General features: G+C 43.5%; 1 protein-coding gene across 2 annotated transcripts in view; it reads right to left on the bottom strand.

The window, feature by feature from the left end:
• Positions 1-23,072, bottom strand: part of LOC118373688 (collectin-12-like) — a 64,404-nt gene extending 41,332 nt beyond the window's left edge. The window contains exons 1-2 of one of the 2 annotated variants that reach the window (XM_035759899.2): positions 22,495-23,072; positions 18,475-18,525 (exon numbers count right to left, since the gene is read on the bottom strand). In XM_035759899.2, the coding sequence (XP_035615792.1) occupies positions 18,475-18,525; positions 22,495-22,501 (58 nt within the window). In that variant the 5' untranslated portion in view covers positions 22,502-23,072. Of the gene's footprint in view, positions 1-18,474; positions 18,536-22,494 lie in introns of those variants that run through there. The other variant, XM_035759889.1, reaches the window with a different exon arrangement.
• Between the last annotated feature and the right edge of the window lie 3,052 nt (positions 23,073-26,124).

Here is a 26,124-nt window from a genome sequence, read left to right as displayed (position 1 = left end):
CTATGCTGTTGGTCGTGGTTTGGTTTTCATTGTTTCTGGTCAATCTGGAAGAAGCCACTCTCTGATTTGGGGGGGTTTTAGGTTAGGTTGTAATAAGTAACTCTGCCATTCAGAGGAATAATAGCTTTTACAGAGCCTTATGTTAAGATGGTTTGCATAGGATTGCATAGTGAAACTAAAAACCAGTGTGGACTTGTTTTTGTTGGATCTATAGCTTCTCAAGTGGTTTATGTCATTCTTAGTAAAATGTCTCTTCGTGACTCACTTGAGGACTGGTGAGCATTTTAGGATGCGTAAGGACTGGGTTGGTCACGTGTTCCACTCTAACTTTCATAGTAAATCAAGACGTGCTGCCATTTTGGTTGATAAATCTACTCCCTTTGTAGCTTCTGAGGTTATTGCTGATCCTAAGGGACGATACGTCATAGTAACGGGTAAACTGTTTTCTACCCCTCTTGTTTTGGCTCGTGTTTATGCTCCCAATTGGGATGACACAAGTTTAATTTCTTCCTTTCTGTCTGCTATTCCCAATTTAGATTCTCATTTGTTGATTTTAAGGGGGGATTTCAACTGTAAAATGTCCCCAGTTCTTGACAAGTCCTCGCGAACAACTACAGGCCCATCTAAATGTGCCCTACTTATTCAATCCTTTCTTCAGAAATATGCTATGTTTGAGGCCTGGTGTTTCCTACATCCTACAGATAGACAGTATTCCTTTTATTCTCATGTTCATCAAACATACTCCCGGATTGATGATTTCTTTTTGGACAAAAAACTTCTGCCTAACCTTCAGCAGTGTACGTAAGAGAGTATTGTTATTTCTGACCATTCACCATTAGTGCTTGAACTAGAGTTTCCCCAGCGACCTCCTATGTGTTATCAATGGCGCCTCAACCACATTTTACTCTCAGATAAGGAGTTCTTCTGAAATCACCTTATTCCTAGAAACTAATTCAACACCAGGTATGTCCTGCTCTACCATATGGGAGTCTCTCAAAGCATACCTATGTGGCCAAATTATTTCTTATACAGCCAACCAAAACAGAGTTCGCTCTCAGCGACTTCGGGACCTGAGCGAGTCCATAGCCACACTGGATGAGAAGCATGCTACGGATCCTTCCTCTGATCTGCATAAAGAGCGCCAACTACTCCAATCTGAATTTGATGAGCTTTCTACCAGGCAAGCTGAACAGTTACTCTTGCGAGCTTGATACAAAGTCTATGAACAAGGCGACAAGGCCAGTAAACTCCTTGCGCGTCAGATCCGTAAATCTGAGGCCTCACGTTTAATCCCACAGATAAGGACCCCGTCTGGTGCCACCACAGTTACACATAAAGAGATCAATGATCAATTCAAACTATTTTACTCTGCGCTATACACCTCTGAATCCCCTCAAGACCCTTTGCTGATTGATTCCTTCTTTAATGGCTTGAATATGCCTTCAATTGATACAGACTCCCATGACTGTCTAGAAGAAGAATTTACACCTGAGGAGATTGCAACAGCAGTGTCCGCAATGAAAAGTGGTAAACGGACGGTTTTCCAACCAAATTTTACAGGACGTTTTCTGGTCTGCTTTGCCCTTTCTTGTCTCGACTATTTACAGAGTGCCTTAATACCTCAAAGCTACCGCCTAGTCTTTATCAGGATTCAATTTCATTACTATTAAAAGAAAAACAAAGACCCCCTGGAATGTGGATCCTATCGCCCAATCTCGCTTTTAAACTGTGATTACAAAATCCTAGCCAAGCTTTTAGACATCCGTATGGAAGGCTCCCTGCACCAAGTAATAAACTCTGACCAGACTGGCTTTGTGAGAAATAGGCATTTGTTTTTCAATATTAGGCGCCTTATGAATATACTGTACTCAACAGCGTCGGAGGACCCGGAGGAGGTTGTCTCACTTGATGCGGAAAAAGCATTTGACCGCGTTGAGTTTGATTACCTTACAGCTGCCCTTTATAGATTTGGCTTTGGCCACAAATGCATTGCATGGATAAAGATTCTTTATTTTTCCCCCATGGCTTCGGTACGGACTAACAACTTGTCCTCTGACTATTTTCCCTTGCACTGCGGATCCAGACAGGGTTGCCCACTCTCCCCCTTGTTGTTTGCTTTGGCAATCAAGCCTCTCGACATTGCACTACGCTCTAATGATGCCATTCAAGGCATAATCGGGGCGGGCTGGGAGCAGAAAGTCTCGCTATATGCTGACGACCTCCTTTTGTTTATCTCCAACCCCGATACCTCATTGCCACGTGCCTTATCTGTTCTTAAAAAGTTTGGATCAATCTCAGGGTACAAGCTGAATCTAGGCAAGAGTGAGCTTTTTCCTGTAAACAAGGCTGCCTCAAAGTGCTCTTTTACAAGTTCTCAGTTTAGGATTGTCTGGGATCAATTCATCTACTTGGGAGTTAAAGTGACAAGGAAATATTCAAATTTGTTTCAGGAAAACTGTGTTGCTCAAGCAGACAGTTTGAAACAATCTTTTACTTTTTGGAATTCGCTACCTCTTTCTCTTATCAGAAGGATTAATGTCATTAAAATGAGTGTGTTGCCCAAATTTTTATATTTATTTCAATGTTTACCCATTTTAGTCCAAAATCTTTTTTTATTTCACTGGATCAAACATTCATGCATTTTATTTGGGATGGCAAGGTACCACGGATTGGTAGAAAACATTTACAGAAGCCTAGGTCATTGGGGGGTTTAGCTCTACCAAATTTTCAGACATAATATTGGGCTGCACATTTCAGAGCCCTTCTGTACTGGCTGCAGACTGATCCTACTGGCCCTAGACCACTCTGGGTCCAGATGGAGTCTGAATCGTGTAAACCTGCAGCACTTTCCTCTGTGTTGTGCTCGTCTCTCCCAGTGTCCCTTGGCAAAAGGTGTGTCAACCCAATTGTAAAGCAGTCCCTTAAAATTTGGAATCAGTTCCGTTTAGCCTTCAGCCTCCGAGGCTTTTCTTTATCAGGCCCAATCAATCAGAACATTTTATTACCTCCATCTTTGAATGATGGGACTTTTGGCATCTGGCACTCACTAGGCCTCTCCTCACTAGCCCAATTATTCTTTGACGATACATTTGCCTCTTTTGCTCAGCAGACTAGGAACTTTGTCAGAGCTAACACACCTGCATTTCCCCATAGGCCTGCGAATACAGCTATAGAGAGCATCTTGGAGCTGAACAAGCTTCCTAGGGGTGCAATTTCAGATGTATATGCAATCATTCATGACTTACAGAACCCTTCTTTGGTGCCTTTAAAGACTCGATGGGGAAATTATTTGGGGGAGGAACTTGGGGAAGACACCTGGGAATCTGTGCTGCACAGGGTGCACTCGTCCTTTTTTAGCACTAGACACAGCCTCATTCAATTCAAGGTGGTTCACCGTATCCACTGGTCGGGGGCCAAACTTGGAAGAATATTCTCTGATTTTGATCCTACCTGTGTCAGATGTAAAGTGGAACCAGCCACACTGTTGCATATGTTTTGGGGCTGTCATAAACTGTCAGGTTTCTGGGAATTAATATTTAAATGTTTCTCTGATATATATGACACTGTTATATATCAGTCTCCCCTTACAGCCCTTTTTGGAGTACTGCCCATGGGTACCCCCCTATCAAGAATCCAGTCAGACACTGTTGCTTATACAACTCTTTTAGCTAGACGGCTAATACTACAGAACTGGAAGATAGCAGCTCCCCCCATCTTATAAATATTGGGTGAGAGATGTGTTGTGTTCTCTGAAACTAGAAAAAAATCAATTCAATTCATGGGGGAACCCCAAACTGTTTAATGAGGCTTGGGCTCCATTCCGGTCTTACTTCAAACAGTCCATTCTCTGATGGCACCCCTATTAAAACCAAAATAAGTCTGTATTTGACACCCCTGTGACTTAAAGGTTGGATGAGCTTTTCTTTGTGTTTTGTCTGGGGGGTCATTAAGGTTGATGTGTTTATTGAGTGTGACCTGCGGATGCCTTGTTCATCTTGCCCGGGCAGAGACTGAAGTGTGAGCTTGTTTTTCCCAGTTATTTTGTTCACACCTACATAAAATGATTATTAATCATTTTTTTATTTTAAAGCATTGTACACTTTTTATTTTTGGTCCAGTGGATGGTCGGTCTGTGGCCATGACTCTCTGTGAGTGGTTGCATTTCTCCACCCTTATCCCTTGACTGTTTACGGGAACAATGGTGAGGTGTTTGCTCTGTCCCTGTACTATAGATTGCCCTTTAACCTTTGTAGCCTTCTGCCTGGTGTGTTTAACTTGTCTAAAGTATGGTATCTTTAATAATTTATTATTTGGATTTTTTCTAGTTGAGTATATTATTTATATTGCTTTGTCTTGTCTTGTGTGTGTGTGTAAAACTTAATAAACAGAGTTTTTAAAAATTGTCTCTTCGTTACAGTCAGTACACAAAGCAGAGAGAAATTGTGTGTCAGTCTCAAAGTTAAAGTAAAGAAGGAAGATTCACTCAATGGAATGTTAGTGGTATTAAACTGTTACTAAAGAGACAAAAAAACGGTCCATTTGAAGGCCAGCTTTCAGTTGGACAAAAACTACAAGTGAAAGATAAAAAAATAAAAAATAAAAGTGAGATTAGGATAACTTCTGTGAGTTGAAAGCAGGAGCGCAATTCCACATGGACACATTTGAATGAGAGAAAACCACATGGACGATGATATTTAACCAAAATATATGTTTTCCTTCCAAAATCTTAGAAACGTCCAACATCAACAGATCAACATGCAAAAGAAAACAGGCGCAGCCGTGAAAGTTGTGGGCTGCATTCTCAGGGCTGTAACAATAGAAGCCATCTCCTGTCTGCGTTGGTGCATCGTGGGTGATGGAGTTTGATGGAGTTCTCTCTGGGTGGCCTACCACATCTGTGGCTGGATGCGGGGGAGTGGCCTGTCAGTCGCCATGACAGTGAGCCATCGGCTGCAGCTAGTTGGACTGGAAGGGACACACGCCAGACTAGAGAGTGGCACGCTCTCCGCCGGAAAACCTTGGTTTAGCCTATTAGAGACGAGGGAACCAGTGCAGACATCTGACTGTCAGACATCTGGGCTTGCGATTCATGCCAAGTCAATACCACTTACTGGAACACACGCTAATCAACAACAGACAAAATTGTGTTCAAATTAGATCACTTACTATGGAGTAGTCTGGTAGTTTAGTATCCGTGAGGACAAGTTGAAGGATGAGCTGAAGAGAACACTCCTCACTCTAAACTCTCTGAACAAATATTTTCAGTGATTAAAAACAATATCCAAGCCTTATGTATACAGGTCAGGGCACTGACCTTTTAGGATAACATTTTTGGAGAAATAAGTAACAGAAGTGACCTCACAAGTCTGTGAAGTTGAGAGCTCAACAAGGCGAGTTCAACAAGGCCTCTGTTTGCAGCGAACATGTTGCGCCAGAGTAACAATTTCAGTTGAACGACTTTAATGAACATTCCAAAATGTTACGGTGAAACAGCAAACAGCTACTTTTTGTAACGTTTACTGTGGCTTTTTTAGAGAATAGTCCAACTGAAAACGATTTGGCTATTCCCACTAAATATATAAAGTTTACATGGCCACTTGATTTTATTTAGCGGCAGTTTGGACACGCACATTCGCCACACACTATCTTCTCAGACTGTTAGCTAACGTTAGCGAACGGTCGCGGCTAAAACAAAACAAATGGAATATGTTAGCTTTTCTTTTGTCAACATTATTATTTTACCTTTATTTAACTAGGCAAGTCAGTTAAGAACACATTCTTATTTACAATGTCGGCCCAACAGCTAACGCTAACAAACTATTTCCCTTGTTGAATGCACCTCTGTTCTACATGCATAAGTGATATTTTTCAGCCAATGACAGAGCTGACAAGGCCTGACCGGATGTTTAGAGATCTGACTAAGATGAGGACACAATACTATAAAAGAAGTGATTTTGGAAAAATGCCAACTCACTAGGCAACTCACGTAAAAAACAAATTGGCTTATGCCGACTGTCATTCTGAAAATTGAGTTTCCGAGTGTCATTGTCGTAAACCCACCCCTTTGCATTTGCAGTGGCGGAATATGCAGAGCAAGCAAAAACAGGTATACTGGGTTTAGAAAAAGGAAATATAACTGCAAAATTCTCTCCGTCTCAGTCTTGGCCACGTCTGAGAATGTGATAGTCATTATGGGTTTGACTGGGATTTGGACCAGAATATACATCATCTTCTCCACTTCAGCTGTTTTTCTAAACCAGGAAGCAGTAAGTTGATCTTGGCGTCTGGCTGAGATAATTTCTTTCTTTCATTAATGTTTCAAACTTCCCAAAACAGATTTAGGATTTGTATTGGTAGTTTCTACTAAACCAGTAGAAATTAGAATCCCCAAATCCATCATTGCACGCGCACGACACACACACACACACACACACACACACACACACACACACACACACACACACACACACACACACACACACACACACACACACACACACACACACACACACACAGCATTACATAATTTTAAAGACAGAGTATGTAGGCTTCCAGTATAGTAGGCAGGTAGTGTACAGATCCTTGCGACATGGGGCCCCTCATTATCATGCTGAAACATGAGGTGATGGTGGTGGATAAATGGCACTACAATGGGCCTTAGGATCATGTCACGGTATCTCTGTGCATTCAAATTGCCATCGATAAAATTCAATTGTGTTCATTGTCCATAGCTTATGCCTGCCCATACCATAATCTCACCACCACCATGGGGCACTCTGTTCACAACATTGAGATCAACAAACCGCTCGCCCACACAATGCCATCCATGTGGTCTGCGGTTGTGAGGCCGGTTGGACGTACTGCCAAATTCTCTAAAATGACGTTGGAGGCGGCTTATGGTAGAGAAATTACCATTCAATTCTCTGGCAACAGCTCTGGTGGACATTCCTGCAGTCAGCATGCCAATTGCACGCTGCCTCAAAACTTGAGACATCTGTGGCGTTGTGTGTGGCCTTTTATTGTCCCTGGGATCTTTCATTTCAGCTCATGAAACATGGGACCAACACTTCACATGTTGCCTTTATATTTTTGTTGAGTGTACTTGTTATTTTAAAATACATTTTGGGATATACAGATCCCCTGCGTGGAAAACTTCTAAAATGGTTCTCAAAAGGAGGTCATATTGAACCTAATTCAAAAAGAAGAAAATCGATGTACATGGGTCAGTCCAAGGACACGATGGGGATATTATGGTGTGTGTTCTTGCATTTGTGCGTGTGTGTCTGTGTGCGTGCATTCGTGCATGTGTGCACGTGCCTGTGTCTCGCTGTGTGTGTCTGTGTGCGTGTGTTCGTCAGTGCGTGCATGAATGTGTGTGTCTGTGTGTCTCTGTGTGTGTATTTGTGTGTGTGTGTGTGTGTGTGTGTGCGTGTGTGCGTGTGTAGGGGGAAGCTGCTTTTCCTCACAGACAGGTGAGCCAGAGTCACTGACACTCTGGATTACCAAATTCAATTTAAATCAGGTTTAAGCATCAGCTTAATGTGTTACACTGGCAAAAACATCACTGTTCTCCCTAAATTCCAAATCTTCACTTTGACGCCTCAATTAACACCACCTACTCCTTAATTCTGCTGAAGGAGCAAAATATAAGCTTATTCTAATGCTTTTGGTGGCCATTTTGGTTGTACAGGAGACAAAGGGTGCCAAATCTATGAAAACCTTTCAACCTTGTTTTTGCCAAAATTGATAGTCTCTGGACCCAAGAAATCTGTTTTTCTACTCACTGTTGTCTTCTACCTAAAATATTTTGATCGCTGTTTTGGTATGAAGGCTCTGTCCCAAGTGGCACACTACTCCGCGTGTAGTGCACGACTTTGGACCAGGGCACATAGGGCTGTGGTCAAAAGTAGTGCACTATATAGGGAATAGGGAACCCTTTCAGATGCAGCCTCTGATTTGGTGATGAACCCATGGGTGGAGGTCTCTCTGGAAAGAAAAGATTCATGTCCTTTAGGATATTAGGCCATTTCTCACTTGGCACTCGCGCCTGGTTCCGATCGTTCTGGGAGATTCCAAATCGATAGGAGCAAGTTATGACTGTCTGGAGAGCGTGTCTGTCTGAGGGAGAACGTGAACGCGTGAGAAAGAAAGCCAAAGTATGTCATGAAAGATAATAAAAAAGGATGATAAAGACATTATAAACATAAGTCGCTTTAATGCTATTTAGTCATTGAAAGGAAATCGTCAGCACATCTCTGTCCATATCAATGCAGCTACACATCACAGCTTAGCATTAGAAATGTAAGAACGGTGTATAAGAGTTTGCAACATGTGACTGGACAAATGATCTGCAGGTCATTGCTTCATATCAACATAAACACCATGTTCGGCTGAATCCCCCCAAGTAGGGAAGAACACTCACTCCTTCACACACACACACACACACACACACACACACACACACACACACACACACACACACACACACACACACACACACACACACACACACACACACACACACACACACACACACACACACACACAGAGAGAGAGAGTGGACATTCTTATCTCCCCACAAAGAGCTCCCTTTTCCCTTCCTGCTCCTGTCTTTCATCAGCCCTGTTTTCCTTCAACTTGTCTTCACTCTTCATTTTCACTCCCTTCCTCTATCCCGGGTTGAGCCCCCCACTCCCTCTCAACACCTCTTGTTCTTCTTGCTCATACTCCCCATCAATGTTATCTCTCTCCCCATCCCTCTGTCATTCCCCCCATGCTTCTTTCTCTCTCCCATCCCTCTGTCTACGGGTGTAGGATCCTCCTTTACCAGAGCAGATACGTCCTTGTATACATTCTGACAGTGGCTCCATGAGGGCCTCAGCCTCAGCTTCATACTCGTACTGGTTTATTCTCTCAGTGTGACCAGTCTGTTCCCTGGACAGAGAAAGGAATACGTAGGACAACCTTGAATATTTTTGCACTGAGCCGGAGATGTGGAATTAAGAACTTGTCCTGTTCTCTTTAACGACTAGTTTTACATTTTATGCTTCAGTCTTTCAGCTAGAGATTTATGGTTTTCCACCCCCCTCCGCTAACTAAACATTCCCTCTGTTTCTCTTTCTCTCTCCTTCCTTCTCTCTTTCTTACTCATTCTTCATCCACTGGCACTCTCTCTCTCCTTTTTCTCGTTTTTTTTCTCTCCTTCTTTCTTCTGTTCTCTCATTCTCTTCTCCCTCTCTTTTCTCTCTGGCCTGCAGCAAGGTTTTACAAGGTTGAGCCTCAGGTTTGTAGCCGTGTCCCTGGGTGACTTCCATAAGTACTTTCCCTTCCCATCTCTCCCTGCTTTCACCACGACTTAGCAGGAGGTGCACAGGTGGATGACCGTACGTACGCAGTCACGTGGTCACCCGGTCAGGTCAAGTTATGTGTGTAGTTTTGGCCTCTCAGGTCAATCCTGTGTCTTAGTTTTCTGGTTTTCAGAGACTCAGTCTGACTAATGCAAAATGTATGCATTGTGAAGCGGTTGGTTTAAAACGTCTCTTAAGATGTGTGTCATTACTAGTAGGGTTTGACCACGAGCTAGCCAATCGAAACATTGGCCTGGCTCTCGTTCATCTCTTTCGCTCTGTTGGCTCTCGCTATGTCAAAGAGTTATCCTCATCATTGTTTTTACTTCATTCTAGAAGAGTATTGCAGCCCCCCTCCACGCTGCTCCTACTCTCTGTTATTATCTATACATAGCCACTTTAATAACTCTACCTACATTTCCTCAACACTGGTCACCCCGCACATTGACACATTGACTCTGTACCGCTACCCCCTGTATATAGACCCGCTATTGTTATTTACTGCTGCTCTTTATTTGTTATTCTTATCTCTTACTTTTTTTGTTGTGGTATTTTCTTAAAACTGCATGGTTGGTTAGGGGCTTGTAAGTAAGAATTTCACTGCCAGGTCTACCTGTTGTATTCGGCGCATGTGACAAATACAATTTGATTGGATTTGATTTGACATTCACTGAGAATTTAAAATATTTCTCATAGGAAAAGTGTCAATGAGGGCATGGCCATGGAATATTGTACTTATGCAATGAGCGTAAATGTAATTAAGCCATCTCCAAACTGTCTGAACACAACCAAAGGACAATCAAAATGTATTATGGGCCAAAAGCATGCACATTAAAAGCGAGGGAAAAACAGAGACGAAGAGAGGTGTGAACATGTCGAAAGAGTAACAACCTAAGAGTCTGGGGGACTCCCTCTGCCCCCTATGGCACAAATGAACCCCTTGAAGGCCCAGGGTTGTGGCAAGAACATCTATGGCATTCCTTCAACAATAAAGGGTCATCAAAAGCAACCATAGGCTTTCAACAGAGAGAGCAATATGGGGACAGGGTTAGTTCAACTGCAACGCCACAACATCTGATGTGAAAAGGGCTTTTAGAAATACATTGGATTGATCGATTGATTGAACTTCAGTAAGAGACGAAAACCACATAAAAGTGCATTCCACCCCTTCATAGTGCTGCCTAACACTGCATAGCACCGGCAGATCGATGACGCAGCTTAATCCATTGGGGTCAGTGGGAAAGATTCAGTGGCACGCTACGCCCTCATTCCACGTCAATGTCCTTCGATATTGACTAACTCATTTCCCCACTTCACCACGCGTGGGGCAGGGACACCCGTGAGATGAGATGGTGAGGATAGGAAGAGGGGGAGTCAGAGAAGGGGTGAGGCTGGGTAGGGGAGGGTTGCGTGTGGTGCGTCCCGTTGGAGTGAAACCACCAGTACGGCTGGTGTACTGCTGCTGCTGACACAGCTGGGCCCGGGCACTGACTCCAGCACCACCGCCGCACCGCACTCCTGGAATGTACCAGGCCGTGCCGACGGGGAGTGAAACCATAACAAGTGCAGGAAACTGATCAGCACACTCTGGATTTCACGCCGTCCGCAGGACGCCTGGCGAGGACTCCAGAAACCCAGATGTGTGGGAGAAGAAGAAGTCTTCATCCCAAATGGCACCCTATTTCCTTCACGGTGCACTAGGGGATAGGGTGTCATTTGGGACTTGTTTCAAGAGAAACCCTCAAACCTAGACCTCAGACCTCAAGCCCCAGATCCCAGGAGTCCACCCACCGGGACAGCTGCTTACAACAATTACTTATCTACGTGTTCTTCTCTGGCTGTTCCCAGCCTTTACTCTCCTGTACCTGGAAACTCACACAAGAAAGCCCACCAATAAAAAGTCACACTGAGCTCACTCATCCACATCAGTAGCTGGCTGCAGAAGATCTGAAGGTATTGATGCCCAGGTTGGTGATTGAAGGCCAAGACGGCCCATGACAAATCCTCCTTTATCCACAGATTTAAAAGGAGATGTGGGGGTTCAGCCCGAAAAGCTAATGGCCTTCCTATGTCAACCACCCACAGAAAAATAAATATGTCCGAAACCTTGAGGACTAGGGAGGCAATCTTGAGCTGGCTTCAATTTGGCAGAGGAGAGACTGATGGGAATACCATATGAATTCACTCAGCCCATGCGTGTGTGTGAGAGGGAGAAGTGGAAAAGACAGACGGCAAAAGGAGAAACAGTAAAAAGAGTATCTGTTGAATATGTATCTTTGCATAAACCCAAGGTCATATCCGCTCAGCTTCTTCGAACACTCAGAGAAAAAAAGAGAAAGAGAGTTCAATGGTTATCTGGGTGACTCCGCACATATGTCAGTACTTGGGTCAAGACTCCACCAAAAGCACATATACACATTTCAACATGTGGTCACAAAATGTTAGTGGGACATGTGTGTTGATATTACACCTTCTAGCTTTTAATATGACGATCCCAAGGTCTTTGTGCTGGAAAAAATGCCCGAGCTAAGCTTGAGTTCACTCCGCTCGCTCTCACTCTGAAATTCAGCCATCTTGTCCTGAGAGAGTTTGGATATGCTGAGAAAAGGTAGAAAAGGGTGGTTGGCTCAATGCTCTGCGAATACCTGCCTTACGGATCAGCCTGCATGTCATGAGAACACTGGGACTACTACTGCCAGCTGTAGTCCCAAAATGACTGGAATTCCCCAAAAGAGGTTTAACGGAAGGACATACTCAAGGAGGAGGAAGTCTGATAAACAACTTGAGAGAGACAAGGTAAACAAAAGGGACAGAAAAACTTTCACAATCATCCCTTTCACTTTCAGTGAGACATCGTATTGTAAAATCACCCCCGTCCCAGACTATACCATTTGAGGACAATGTCCTTAGTATAACACCAGGACAACACCAGTGCCACAGTGGAAGAGGTATTTTTGGGGGGCCAGGGTATACCACACAATATATACAAAAGTAAGTGGACACCCCTTCAAATTAGTGGATTTGGCTATTTCAGCTATGCCCGTTGCTGACAGGTGTATAAATTCGAGCACACCGCCATAGACAAACATTGGCAGTAGAATGGCCTTACTGAAGAGTTCAGAGACTTTCAACGTGGCACTGTCATAGGATGTCACCTTTGTAAAGTGGAAACACCTAGGAGCAACAACGGCTCAGCCGCGAAGTGGTAGGCCACACAAGCTTACAGAATGGGACCGCCGAGTGCGGAACCATATAGCGTGTAAAAATGCAACACTCACTATCAAGTTCCAAACTGCCTCTGGAAGCAACGTCAGCACAAGAACTGTTCGTCTGAAGCTTAAATGGGTTTCCATGGCCGAGTAGCCACACACAAGACTAAGATCACCATGCGCAATGCCAAGCATCGGTTGGAGTGGTGTAAAGCTTGTCGCCATTGGATTCTGGAGCAGTGGAAACGTCTTCTCTGGAGTGATGAATCACACTTCACCATCTGGCAGTCCGACAGACAAATCTGGGTTTGGTGGATGCCAGGAGAACACTACCTGCCCGAATGCATAGTGCCAACTGTACATGTTGGTGGAGGGGGAATAATGGTCTGGGGCTGTTTTTCATGGTTCGGGGTAGGCCCCTTAGTTCCAGGGAAGGGAAACCTTAACACCACAGTATACAATTACATTCTAGACGATCCTGTGCTTCCAACTTTGTGGCAACAGTTTGGGGAAGGCTCTTTCCTGTTTCTGCATGGCAATGCCCCGTGCACAAAGCGAGGTCCATATAGAAATGGTTTGTCGAGATTGGGGTGGAAGAACTTGACTGGCCTGCACAGAGCCCTGACCTCAACCCCATCGAACATCTTTAGGATTAATTGGTACGCCAACTGCGAGCGAGGCCTAATCGTCCAACATCAGTGCCGACCTCACTAATACTCTTGTGGCTGAAAGGACGCAAGTCCCCTCAGCAATGTTCCAACATCTACTGTAAACCCTTCCCAAAAGAGTGGAGGCTGGTATAGTAGCAAAGGGGGGACCAACTCCATATTTAAGACCATGATTTTGGAAGGTAATGTTCGACAAGAACACACGTTTGGTCATGTAGTGTATTTTTGGGCCTCATAGTTGGAATCACCAAAGTCTATGTCTTTAGGCCAAACTCCGGGTTAAAGTCATACAATGTTGGTTGAGAGTCACCCCTATGCAGTTTAGAAGACACCCCTCTCCATCGAACCTGATGGCTACAGGGATTTAATACTCAAGCTAGGCATAGAGAAATATAAATGGTTCATTTACACTATAGTTTAAAAGTTACAAGCACTGCACTTAATGATCATCATGCAAATAGTTATTTTGTACAATAACAGCTTCAGAGTGAGGAGACGGGCCTATAAGAGCATGGTAGGCCAGGCCAACAGCTGCCATTGCCTGTGTCCCAAATAGAAACCCTATTCCCTATATAGTGCACTACTTTTAGCATAGTCCTCCCAGGGCCAAGAGCAGAAACCCCTCCCTGGTTGGGTTGCACAGAGTTCAGCAGCTACTCTCCTCAGCCTGGCTCTTCTCTGCTCCTACGAGGCCTTACACATGTCCAGAGTTCATTTAAATAAATGTAAAAGCGAAACTGGCCTTTGCTATTTGGCCTCGTTCCCTGAGAGCTCTCGTCTAGTCTGGATGCGTCCAAATTGGCACCATGTAATCTTCCATAGGGCTCTGGCCAAGAGTAGTGCACTACATAGGGAATAGTGTGCCATTTTGGACACATCCAATGAGTGGAGGGCTGGCGTCTCTCGATGCAGCGCGCTCACACAAACACAAACAGGATGCTTCCTCTCAGGTGATACTTTGATGAGAGAGATTGTGTTTTAGCACAGTCTGAGTTTGTCTCCACTGGTGCTGGGATAAACATGGGGGACCATTCCTCCCTCTATCGCTTCATCACTCCATCCTCCCTGATGGACCTGAGTCACACTATGTGTGGATGACTAATTCTGGACTGAAGCATCATCCTCCAGACTTTTTGGATCAACAGAACAATGGCAGAGTACTCTCTCTCTCTCTCTCTCTCTCTCTCTCTCTCTCTCTCTCTCTCTCTCTCTCTCTCTCTCTCTCTCTCTCTCTCTCTCTCTCTCTCTCTCTCTCTCTCTCTCTATCTCTCTCTGTCCCTCAATTATATGCAATGCAAGGGGCTTTATTAGCATTGTAAACATATGTTTACATTGTCAAAGCAAGTTAAATAGATACTAAACAAAAGTGAAATAAACAATAAAACATTAACGGTAAACATTACAAACATTACAAAAGTTCCAAAGGAATAAAGACATTTCAAATGTCATACTATGTCTACATACAGTGTTGTAACCATGTGCAAATAGTTAAAGTAAAAAAGGGAAAATAAGTAAACATTAATTTGTGTTATATTTACAATGGTGTTTGTGCTTCACTGGTTGCCCTTCACTGGTTGCCCCCCTTCTCCTTTTGATAGTCCTCCCGGTTCTGACCCTTGCCTGACTCTGGACTACTTTCCTGCCTGCCTGATCACCCTGCCTGCCCTGACTTGATTCTGCCTGCCCTTCGGTACCTTTTGGACTCTGAACTGGTATTGACCCTTTTTCCTGTCCACGACCATTCTCTTGCCTTAACCTATTGGATTAATAACTATTGTAAGACTCCAACCATCTGCCTCCTGTGTCTGCATCTGGGTCTTGCCTTGTGTCATGATACACTGTAGTATTTCACCCAAGACGTATGGGAGTTTATCAAAATTGGGTTCATTTTTGAATTCTTTGGATCTGTGTAATCTGAGGGAAATATGTGTCTCTAATATGGTCATAAATTTGGCAGGAGGTTAGGAAGTGTGGCTCAGTTTCCACCTAATTTTGTGGGCAGTGTGCACAGGCTGTCTTCTCTTGAGAGTCAGGTCTGCCTACGGTGGCCATTCTCAAAAGCAAGGCTATGCTCACTAAGTCTGTACATAGTCAAAGCTTTCCTAAAGTTTGGTTCAGGTACAGTGGTCAGGTATTCTGCCACTGTACTCTCTGTTAAACAGCTTGCAAAATTCCAGAAAATGATGTAATGGGTTTAGAGGCTTCTGATAGGCTAATTGACATAATTTGAGTCAACTGGAAGTGTACCTGTGGATGTATTTCAAGGCCTACATTCAAACTCAGTGCCTCTTTCCTTGACATCATGGGAAAGTCCAAAGAAATCAGCCAAGACTTCAGAAAAACAATTGTAGACCTCCACAAGTCTGGCTCATCCTTGGGATCAATTTCCAAATGCCTGAAGGTACCACGTTCATCTGTACAACACACGACACACAATTAATCTTCTCCTTTCCCCCTTCTGATGACCAGGTGGCGAATCGCATCTCTGCATGTCTGGCAGACATATCAGTGTGGATGACGGATCACCACCTCAAGCTGAACCTCGGCAAGACGGAGCTGCTCTTCCTCCCGGGGAAGGACTGCCCGTTCCATGATCTCGCCATCACGGTTGACAACTCCATTGTGTCCTCCTCCCAGAGCGCTAAGAACCTTGGCGTGATCCTGGACAACACCATGTCGTTCTCAACTAACATCAAGGCGGTGGCCCGTTCCTGTAAGTTCATGCTCTACAACATCCGCAGAGTACGACCCTGCCTCACACAGGAAGCGGCGCAGGTCCTAATCCAGGCACTTGTCATCTCCCGTCTGGATTACTGCAACTCGCTGTTGGCTGGGCTCCCTGCCTGTGCCATTAAACCCCTACAACTCATCCAGAACGCCGCAGCCCGTCTGGTGTTCAACCTTCCCAAGTTCTCTCACGTTACCCCGCTCCTCCGCTCTCTCCACTCGCTTCCAGTTGAAGCTCGCATCCACTACAAGACCATGGTGCTTGCCTACGGAGCTGTGAGGGGAACGGCACCTCAGTACCTCCAGGCTCTGATCAGGCCCTACACCCAAACAAGGGCACTGCGTTCATCCACCTCTGGCCTGCTCGCCTCCCTACCACTGAGGAAGTACAGTTCCCGCTCAGCCCAGTCAAAACTGTTCGCTGCTCTGGCCCCCAATGGTGGAACAAACTCCCCCACGACGCCAGGACAGCGGAGTCAATCACCACCTTCCGGAGACACCTGAAACCCCACCTCTTTAAGGAATACCTAGGATAGGATAAAGTAATCCTTCCCACCGCCCCCCCCCCCTTAAAAGATTTAGATGCACTATTGTAAAGTGGCTGTTCCACTGGATGTCATAAGGTGAATGCACCAATTTGTAAGTCGCTCTGGATAAGAGCGTCTGCTAAATGGCTTAAATGTAAATGTAAATGTAATGTAAATGTACAAACAATAGTACGCAAGCATAAACACCATGGGACCACGCAGCCATCATACCGCTCAGGAAGGAGACATGTTCTATTTCCTAGAGATGAACGTACTTTGGTGTGAAAAGTGCAAATCAATCCCAGAACAACAGCAAAGGACCTTGTGAAGATGCTGGAGGAAACAGGTACAAAAGTATCTATATCCACAGTAAAATTAGTCCTATATCGACATAACCGTAAAGGCCGCTCAACAAGGAAGATGCCACTGCTCCATAACCACCATAAAAAAGCCAGACTACGGTTTGCAACTGCACATAGGGACAAAGATCGTACTTTTTTAGAGAAGTCCTCTGGTCTGATGAAACAAAAATAGAACTGTTTGGCCATAATGACCATCGTTATGTTTGGAGGGAAAGGGGGAGGCTTGCAAGCCGAAGAACACCATCCCAACCGTGAAGCACGATGGTGGCAGCATCATGTTGTGGGGGTGCTTTGCTGCAGGAGGGACTGGTGCACTTCACAAAATAGATGGCATCATTAGGAAGGAAAATTGTGGATATATCGAAGCAACGTCTCAAGACATCAGTCAGGAATTTAAAGCTTGGTCGCAAATGGGTCTTCCAAATTGGACAAAGACCCCAAGCAAACTTCCAAAGTTGTGGCAAAATGGCTTAAGGACAACAAAGTCAAGGTATTGGAGTGGCCATCACAAAGCCCTGACCTCAAACCCATAGAAAATGTGTTGGCAGAACTGAAACTGTGTGTGAACAAGGAGGCCTGGAAACCTGGCTTAGTTACACCAGCTCTGTCAGGAGGAATGGGCCAAAATTCACCCAACTTATTGTGGGACGCTTGTGGAAGGCTACCCGAAACGTTTGACCCAAGTTAAACAACTTAATGGCAATGCTACCAAATACTAATTGAGTGTATGTAAACTTCTGACCCACTGGGAATGTGATCAAAGAAATTAAAGCTGAAATAAATCATTCTTTCTACTATTATTCTGACATTTCACATTAAAATAACGGGGTGATCCTAACTGACCTAAGACAGGGAATTTTTACTTGGATTAAATGTCAGGAATTGTGAAAAACTGGGTTTAAATGTATTTGGCTAAGGCGTATGTAAACTTCCGACTTCAACTGTATATGTTGAAAAATGTGGGGCTTAAGCTGCATCCCTGTCTCACCACTGTGGAAAGAAATGTGTTTTTTGCCAATTTTAACCGCACACTTGTTTCTTTACATGGATTTTATAATATTGTATGTTTTTCCCCAACACCATTTTCCATCAATTTGTATAGTAGACTGTTTTATAGTGATCTGTTTTTTTCTCTCTCTCTCTCTCTCCCCCTTGAGGGGTGTTTCTGTCTTCCTCTTCTCTCTTTTACTCTGTATGTATGTACGTGTGAGTTTGTGAGTGTGAGTGTGCACGGTGTGTGTCTATCAGTGACTGAGTGAATGTGTGTTTATGAAGTTGTGACATCCTGACCCAAGCAGGCTGAGATTGCTGCTTTTGGACAAGTGGCGAGGTTGGATCGCACACGCTGTCAGCCAGAATGAGCTGTTGTGTTTAACCCTGCGCGGTCCAGACAGGAACGCATCACTGACCCCCCTGACCCAAAGGCAGTGGGGAGACAGACTGCCTTGTGTCTGTCCCTATTCCCTATATGATGCATTCCTTTTCACCATAGCCCTATGGGTAGTGCACTTCATAGGGAATGAGTTGTCATGTGAGACGCATGCAAAGTATCACACGACGGTGATAAGGGAGATTGATATTTCTCTCAGTGGGGAATTGAGTAAAGACAGTAAGGAGAGTTGTGCTCTACTCACCGAACCTCTTGTATCCAAAAGACTGTACTTCCTCCTCGTCTGCAAAATCGTCTGTGGGCATGACAACAGAGACATGTGTGTTACCATGAGGTCTGAGAGAATGGACCGTGTAGCCTATACTCCATTGGTTCCAGAACAAAAACACCATATAGATCAAGAAGATGATACAGTCACATCACACACTGAAATCAACTGCGTGGGTTGATAAGTGTCACTACATTTGCCGCAATGGAAATACGTTTTGACTTTTTTTGTGTCATCCTCAATGATTTTAAATGCGTTATGATGTGGTTGTATTGTGTATTGAATGATCAACTAAATCTCTCTCTCTATAAACCTTCATATACACTGCATTATTGCATCCCAAATGGCACCCTACCTACTGTATAGGGTCCTATACTACTATAGTATATGGGCCCTGGTCAAAAAACATTTGACACTCTGAATATATCAACTCCCCAGAGGAATGAGTACCCCACCCCACCTCAGCAAAGGTCAGGACCGAATGTTCTCCCCGAAACTGTTCTGTTACCATGGTTCTCTCTGGTTGAGAGACCTTGTGATATAACCAAGCATTTTCAGCCTTAACTATCACAACAAAAATGGCAAGATCCTGGAGGGACTGTTATATGTACACACGTTAGCACTCCATGTTTCACAGGGAATCCAGTGTATGTGATAAAAGTACAACTGACACAGACTGTTTATAATATGATACTTCCGGCATGTCTGAAGAATTATGCAGCACCGGGGATGTGTCCACAATGGCACCCTTTCCCCTGTCGTGCACTACTTTTAACCAGGGCTTACAATGGCTGTAGTCAAATGTAGTGCACTATAAAGGGAATAGGGTGCCATTTGAGACGTGACCCTAGGTAACCAAATGGATGCAGGACACCAACAGGCATTTGCTGCAGCCCAGGACACTACACAAATGTCTTTCTCTCTGGGGGGGCGAATATATAGGCCTTAGTCAGCACATAGCTTTATCATCGTGGTATGTTATAGAGGCTATAACTCCCCATCAAGAGCCTCTTTCTATGTGGAAAGGAGACAGGAGGACTCAGGCCTGTAAAAGCCACAAGCTGCGGTTTCTCTGGGTTGTTGACTTTAAACCCTAATTATACTTTGCCACACTACACTGCACTCCACTTACACTAGAAGCCAGTGCAGGGAGGCTGCAGAAAGATAAGGACATCACTGACAATGGATAGCAGATGTTGGAGAGGGAGAGATGCAGTTTTGACTGGGGGCAGTGTGAGGGGGAGGGGAGAAGGAGGTTGAGGAGGGCGGTAGTACACTACATAGAGAATAGGGCGCCATTTGGGATGCAAGCCTGTGTGACAGAGAGGTCCAAAATGGACATATGAGATGTTCTACAGTAAGACATTTCCTGTATTTTGTTTTACAATAAATTACTGGCAGCACAGTAGCTAGTAGGTTACTGTAAATGTACAGTAAATTACTAGCAGCACAGGAACCAGTAAATTGCTGTAGATTTACATGACCTTTACTGAAACAGAAATTTACAGCATATTACTGGACCACCTGACTACAGCAACATGCTGTATTTCTCAAATTTACAGTGCTTTACTGGAAGCACAGTGGTTAGTAAACTGTTGCAGATTTACAGCCCAGGCAGCTAGTGCCAACGATAGGCAGTATTTCTGTTACATGTATTTCATATAGGTATTTCCATATTTTCAATACCTATATTGAATACCTGTATTTTCTAATACAAAAAAAAAAACTTACACGGTGCTCGCTTAACGACAACATTTTCGGTAATGGTAACATCATCTTTTTACTTGCCATGATTGTGATATGTACTTGTTGATCTTCTTTAGTTCAATGCACTGACTGTAAGTCACTCTGGATAAGAGTGTCTGCTAAATGACGTTGATGAAATAAAGAACCTATCACAATAATAGCAAGTCAAAGGTTACTGAGAATGTTGTTGTAATTAAGGATACATTGGTCTTCAAGGTATTTTGTATTTGTAACAAGGTACCTTTTGATGTCTCTTTGCCCATCTCTGGCTAGTGCAAAGTACGTTACTGTAATATTCACAGTAACTTGAAGTTACTGTAATGTCCGAGCAACTGTAATATCCGAGCAACGATACAGTACAATACTTAAACATTTGCCTACTATTGTCACGCCCTGACCTTAGAGAGCCTTTTTTATGTCTCTTTTTGGTTTGGTCAGGGTGTGATTTGGGTGGGCATTTTCTGTCCTTTATTTCTATGATTTGTTTGTTTCTATGTGATGGCAGGGACAGCTGTCTATCATTGTCTCTGATTGGGAATCATACTTAGGTAGCCCTTTTCCCCCCTCCTTTCAGTGTGGGTAGTTAACTTTGTTTGTGGCACTTAGCCCTGTTAAGCTTCACGGTTGTTTCTTTCGTTTGTTGTTTTGTTGGCGACATTTTAAAATACAAATAAAATGTACGCTCACCACGCCGCACCTTGGTCTACTTCCAACGACACCCGTGACAACTATACTGTATGGAAGTAAATGCTACTGTAATCGTAATATTGGTATTTTACTGTAATTACACGGGACTGGTGCAAACAGGTTGACTGCTAGGCATTTGTATAGTACATAATATTTATGAATATTTGGTGTTTTATATCGCTTGCAAAGACTTCCAAAGTGGCTGTGACTACAGCGCCCAGCAGACCAAAAGGACTTGGCAAAAAACTCAACCAGTAAAGGTTTAAGACTTGCTGCCACTCTGATCTGTCCCCTTTACACATGAAATGATTAGGGAACTTCAACCACATATCAGTTCAAATGCTACAGCATTCTCACTAATGGATGCACCAAATACCGTAGAGCCACTTACAAGTCACGCCAAAATATGTTGAGCTAGCGATTCTTTCCCCTCCCACAACATTTATCCCAAAACTTTGCCATCATTTAAAGAATGCTGCAAAAAAAATATACAACAACACAGCAATACAGTACTTTATGGTTAAAGCTGCAATATGTAACTTTTTTTGGGTGACATGATCGAATTCAAATAAAAATGTGAGTTATAGATAGGTAATTTGCATTAAAAGCAAGTCTAAGAAGTGGTAGATCTGTTCTATGTACACTATTTCTTTGCTTCCCGTTCTTAAGTTACTTTTGGTTTAGTACCCCAGCTTCAAACAGCTGAAAATACAATATTTTTAGTTATTAAAAATATATTCCACAGCGGTTTAGATGGTACAACGATTCTCCACACTATATTTGTTTTGTCACATCAATTGAAATTAACCACATTTTAGCAACCAAGAAATGGCGGAGCAATTTCAGCATATTGCACAAATTTAGCCCCCATAATGCATTGCTCTTTACAGTACTGTACTGTAATATAGATTTACAGTAGGTCTATGTACATCTTTCGCTGGAAACGTACAGCAATTGTTACAGTGATATTGTTCCCTGATCACTTTTGAATTTGAGAGACACATCTATCTGAGTACTACCATCTATGGTGTTACGTTTGATTTCGCACAGGTAAGATAACAAAACGGTTTTTCGCAAGGGAGTTAACATAACTATATAATGGAATACATCGATTTATAAGGAGAAAATGACAGATCCATCCATGTAAAACACAAAAAAATAATCAAATACGCAATACACTTCCATGCATAAAATATGGTTCAAATTCCACTTTACTAACATTACTGCAGCCTAGACCAAAAATATCACTGTTATCATACATGTAGGTCATATCACCAAGGACCAAATGATCAAACAAAGACCGCCACTCTCTCATTGTCCAACCATAGAGAATGATGCGACTGGCGGAGAAAGGCCAAGTCATTTCCCAACGCAGCTGAACTCCACACCACAGGCTCTTAATCTCATCCAGATGTGCAACACACAGCCCGACGCACAAATAAGCACGCACGCACACATATACAGCAAACCGTGAATTCATCGAAATCATAGTTTAGCTACGACTTCAAACTTCTCAAAACTACATTTTAAGATGAACATAACTGTGCATAACACATACTGTACCTTTCATGGCGTTATATAAATCTGTTGGGAGTGTAGAAGAGATGAGAGTCTCTATGTCACTTTTAGCGCATCTCAAAGTTCCGTCCAATCGGGCAGAGTTGAATTAGTTGCTTTGAGAACAGAAAACTAAACGTGTACACAAAAAGTTCAGCTCCCCCAACTGCAAAATGTAATGATTGCGCACGAACCGCTCCGTTGGGCTATTTGTTCATCCCGAACATCCACTTAGAATGTCATTGTTCCGTTATTTGCATACATAGTTAAATAAAATATGTAGCGTGCGTTGGAGAGAAATTTAAAAGTTCACGTATTCGTAATATTTTGTGTAGCTCTGTAAAATGTACCCGTGGCTATAGTGTTAGGTTGTTGATGTCTTCTTTCCAGTACGCTGCGCCTGCCACAATCACAAACCCACAAAAATGTCAAAGCCAAAGGAAGTCCCGCGTCTGGAGCCCCGTTCTAGCAGCAAACCACGTGTGTTCTACATCTGTCCGATTCCCCCCCCACTCCTCGCACTCCTTAAAGGGGAAAAGGTGAGGATGCCTTTCAGCGCGAACTCTGGGACCCTTGTGGAGCTGCTAGCAGGAGATGAGATTAGATTACTGGCTTGATGGCGATCGCGTCCTCTGGGTGAAAAATCTGGTACTCATTAAAGACCATTTCAAAGGGGCTGCGGAGGGGGCTCAACCAACATCACTGGACCAACCTGGGACATTAGACAGTGCACTGCGTTTTTTTGTGTGCATTCTTTCTCACTTCAAGTAGTATTTATAGGATATTAGACAAAACAGTTGGAATGTTCAAAATCCATCCACTCTTTTATAAAGTTGTACATTTCCACTACCACCAATAACTATTATCACCCTTGAGAGAAGTTACTACTCTCACAGCTGGGAATGTTGCTAGGAATGCCAGACCATTTTATTCAGCCTAATGGGAACCCAAACACAGAACTTACCCTCTTTGGTTTGTGGCCCCTGAAATGTCATTGCCCTGCAGATGCAGTTCGCTGATCAAATACACAGGGTCTTCTCAGGCTAATTAGGACAACAAGGCAATTAGTATCTTTATCTTATCTTAAAGCCACATGTTTTACTGAGTGTCAATGGGATACGAGTACACACGGCGTTTCTGTTTTGTCTAAAACGGCCCAAAGTAATATAGAGTCACCTACGTTTGGCGCTTATGTCCACATTGAACAAAGCATGAATGGTATACGTGTGTGTGCGCGTGCTTATGTGCGCGTGTGTGTGGGTGTTTGTGTGCGGGTGCATGCATGTGTTTAGCGGCAAACTCCCTTGGTGTTCGCACTCAAGCTGATCTTCTGGCACGCGTTCAGTCACAATCTGATTCTACAAACAGATCGATTTCAGGGAAAAACTGAAAATCCCCCAAGCTTTAAAGAGCAGCCACAGATCACCTCGTCAAGCTTCCGGTGCATTCCAAATGGCACCATATCCTGTTTGACAAGGGCCCATAGCGCATTATATAGGGAATATGGTGCCATTTGGGACTCAATTTTCTTATTTATGGATAGAGCCCATAACCAAGCCTAACCCAGGCTCGGTGTTAAGGGCTTGGGTTATGACACAGTCCGGAGGGTATCGGCTTCTAGACCAGTCTGAAATAATTTGAGGGGTCTTCCAGTGTTTTCCATAGGGCTGCAAAACTGTTTTTTAAATTTATATTTGTAACGTTTTATTTTTTTATATTTTTTTACTGTTGGTTATAATTGGAGCAGCAGGTTGGTATTAGTTCCCAGGTAGAGATCAGGGCTTGCTGATAGAAAGCAGTTGAGTGGCAGGTAGTCTATATACCAGACTCCTGCTGGGCTTCATTTAGAGGTTGGGACCTCATTTGCTGTGTCAGGGCTCTGTGCAGTACAGAGGGTTCATATTAACCAGGCAAGAAATACTGTGCCTTCAGTAAGTATTCACACCCCTTGACTTTTTCCACATTTTGTTGTCTTACAGCCTGAATTTAAAATGTATTCAAATTTGATTTTGTGTCACTGGCCAACACACAATATCCCATAATGTCAAAGTGGAATTATGTTTTTCGAAATATTTCAGAAATGTATTAAAATTGAAAAACATAAATGTCTTGAGTCAATAAGTATTTAACCCCTTTGTTATGGCAAGCCCTAATAAGTTCAGGAGTAAAAATGTGCTTAAGAAGTCACTCAAAAAGTTGCATGGACTCTGTCTACAATGATGTTTACATGATTTTGAATGACTACCTCATCTATGTATCCCACACATAGAATTATCTGTAAGGTCCCTCAGTTGAGCAGTGAATTTAAAAAACAGATTCAACCACAAAGACCAGGGAGGTTTTCAAATGCTTCGCAAAGAAGGGCACCTATTGGTAGATTGGTAAAATAAAAAGCAGACATTGAATATCCCTTTGAGCATGGTGAAGTTATTAATTACACTTTGGATGGTGTATCAATACACCCAGTCACTACAAAGATACAATAATAATATTCCAAAATATGCATTCTGTTTGCTATTTGGCACTAAAGTAAAACTTTTTGTCCGGAATACAAAGCATGATGTTTGGGGCAAATTCAACACAACACATCACTGATTGCCACTCTTCATACTTTCAAGCATGCTGGTGGCTGAATCATGTTATGGGTATGCTTGTCATCAGCAAGGTCTAGGGTATTTTTTAGGATAAAAAGGAACGCAATAGAGCTAAGCACAGGCAAAATTCTTGAGGCAAACCTGGTTCAGTCTGCTTTCCAACAGACACTGAGACAAATTCACCTTTCAGCAAGACAATAACATAAAACATAAGGCCAAATATACACTGGAATTGCTTACCAATATGACATTGAATGTTCCTGAGTAGCCTCATTACAGTTCTGACTTAAATCGTCTTGAAAATCTATGGCAAGACTTGAAAACGTACATACCCCAATCAGAAGCCATGGATTACAGGCAACATCCGCACTGAGCTAAAGGGTAGAGCTGCCGCTATCAAGGAGTGGGACTTTAACCCGGACGCTTATAAGAAATCCCGCTATGCCCTCCGACGAACCATCAAGCAGTCAAAGTGTCATTACAGCACTAAGATTGAATCTTACTACACTGGATCCGACGTTTGCCGGATGTGGCAGGGTTTACAAACTATTACGGACTACAAAGGGAAGCACTGCCGTGTGCTGCCCAGTGACATGAGCCTACCAAATGAGCTAAATAACTTCTATGATCGCTTCGAGGCAAGCAACACTGAAGCATGCATGAGAGTATCAGCTGTTCCAGACGACTGTGTGATCATGTTCTCCATAGCCAATGTGAGCACAGATGACGCAATCTCTATTGCACTCCACACTGCCCTTTCCCACCTGGACAAAAGGAACACCTACATGAGAATGCTATTCATTGACCACAACTTAGTGTTCAACACCATGTGGCCTCAAAGCCCATCACTAAGCTAAGGACCCTGGGACTAAACACCTCCCTCTGCAACTGGATCCTGGACTTCCTGACGGGCCGCCCCCAGGTGGTAAGGGTAGGTAACAACCCATCTGCCACGCTGATCTTTAACACAGGGGACTCTCAGGGGTGCGTGCTTAGTCCCCTCCTGTACTCCCTGTTCACCCATGACTGCGTTGCGAAGCAC

The sequence above is a fragment of the Oncorhynchus keta genome, chromosome 4, assembly GCF_023373465.1.
Source record: "Oncorhynchus keta strain PuntledgeMale-10-30-2019 chromosome 4, Oket_V2, whole genome shotgun sequence".
Taxonomy (NCBI): Eukaryota; Metazoa; Chordata; class Actinopteri; order Salmoniformes; family Salmonidae; genus Oncorhynchus; species Oncorhynchus keta.
Note: the sequence above shows the minus strand (reverse complement) of the source record. Positions and strands in the feature narration are given on the sequence as shown.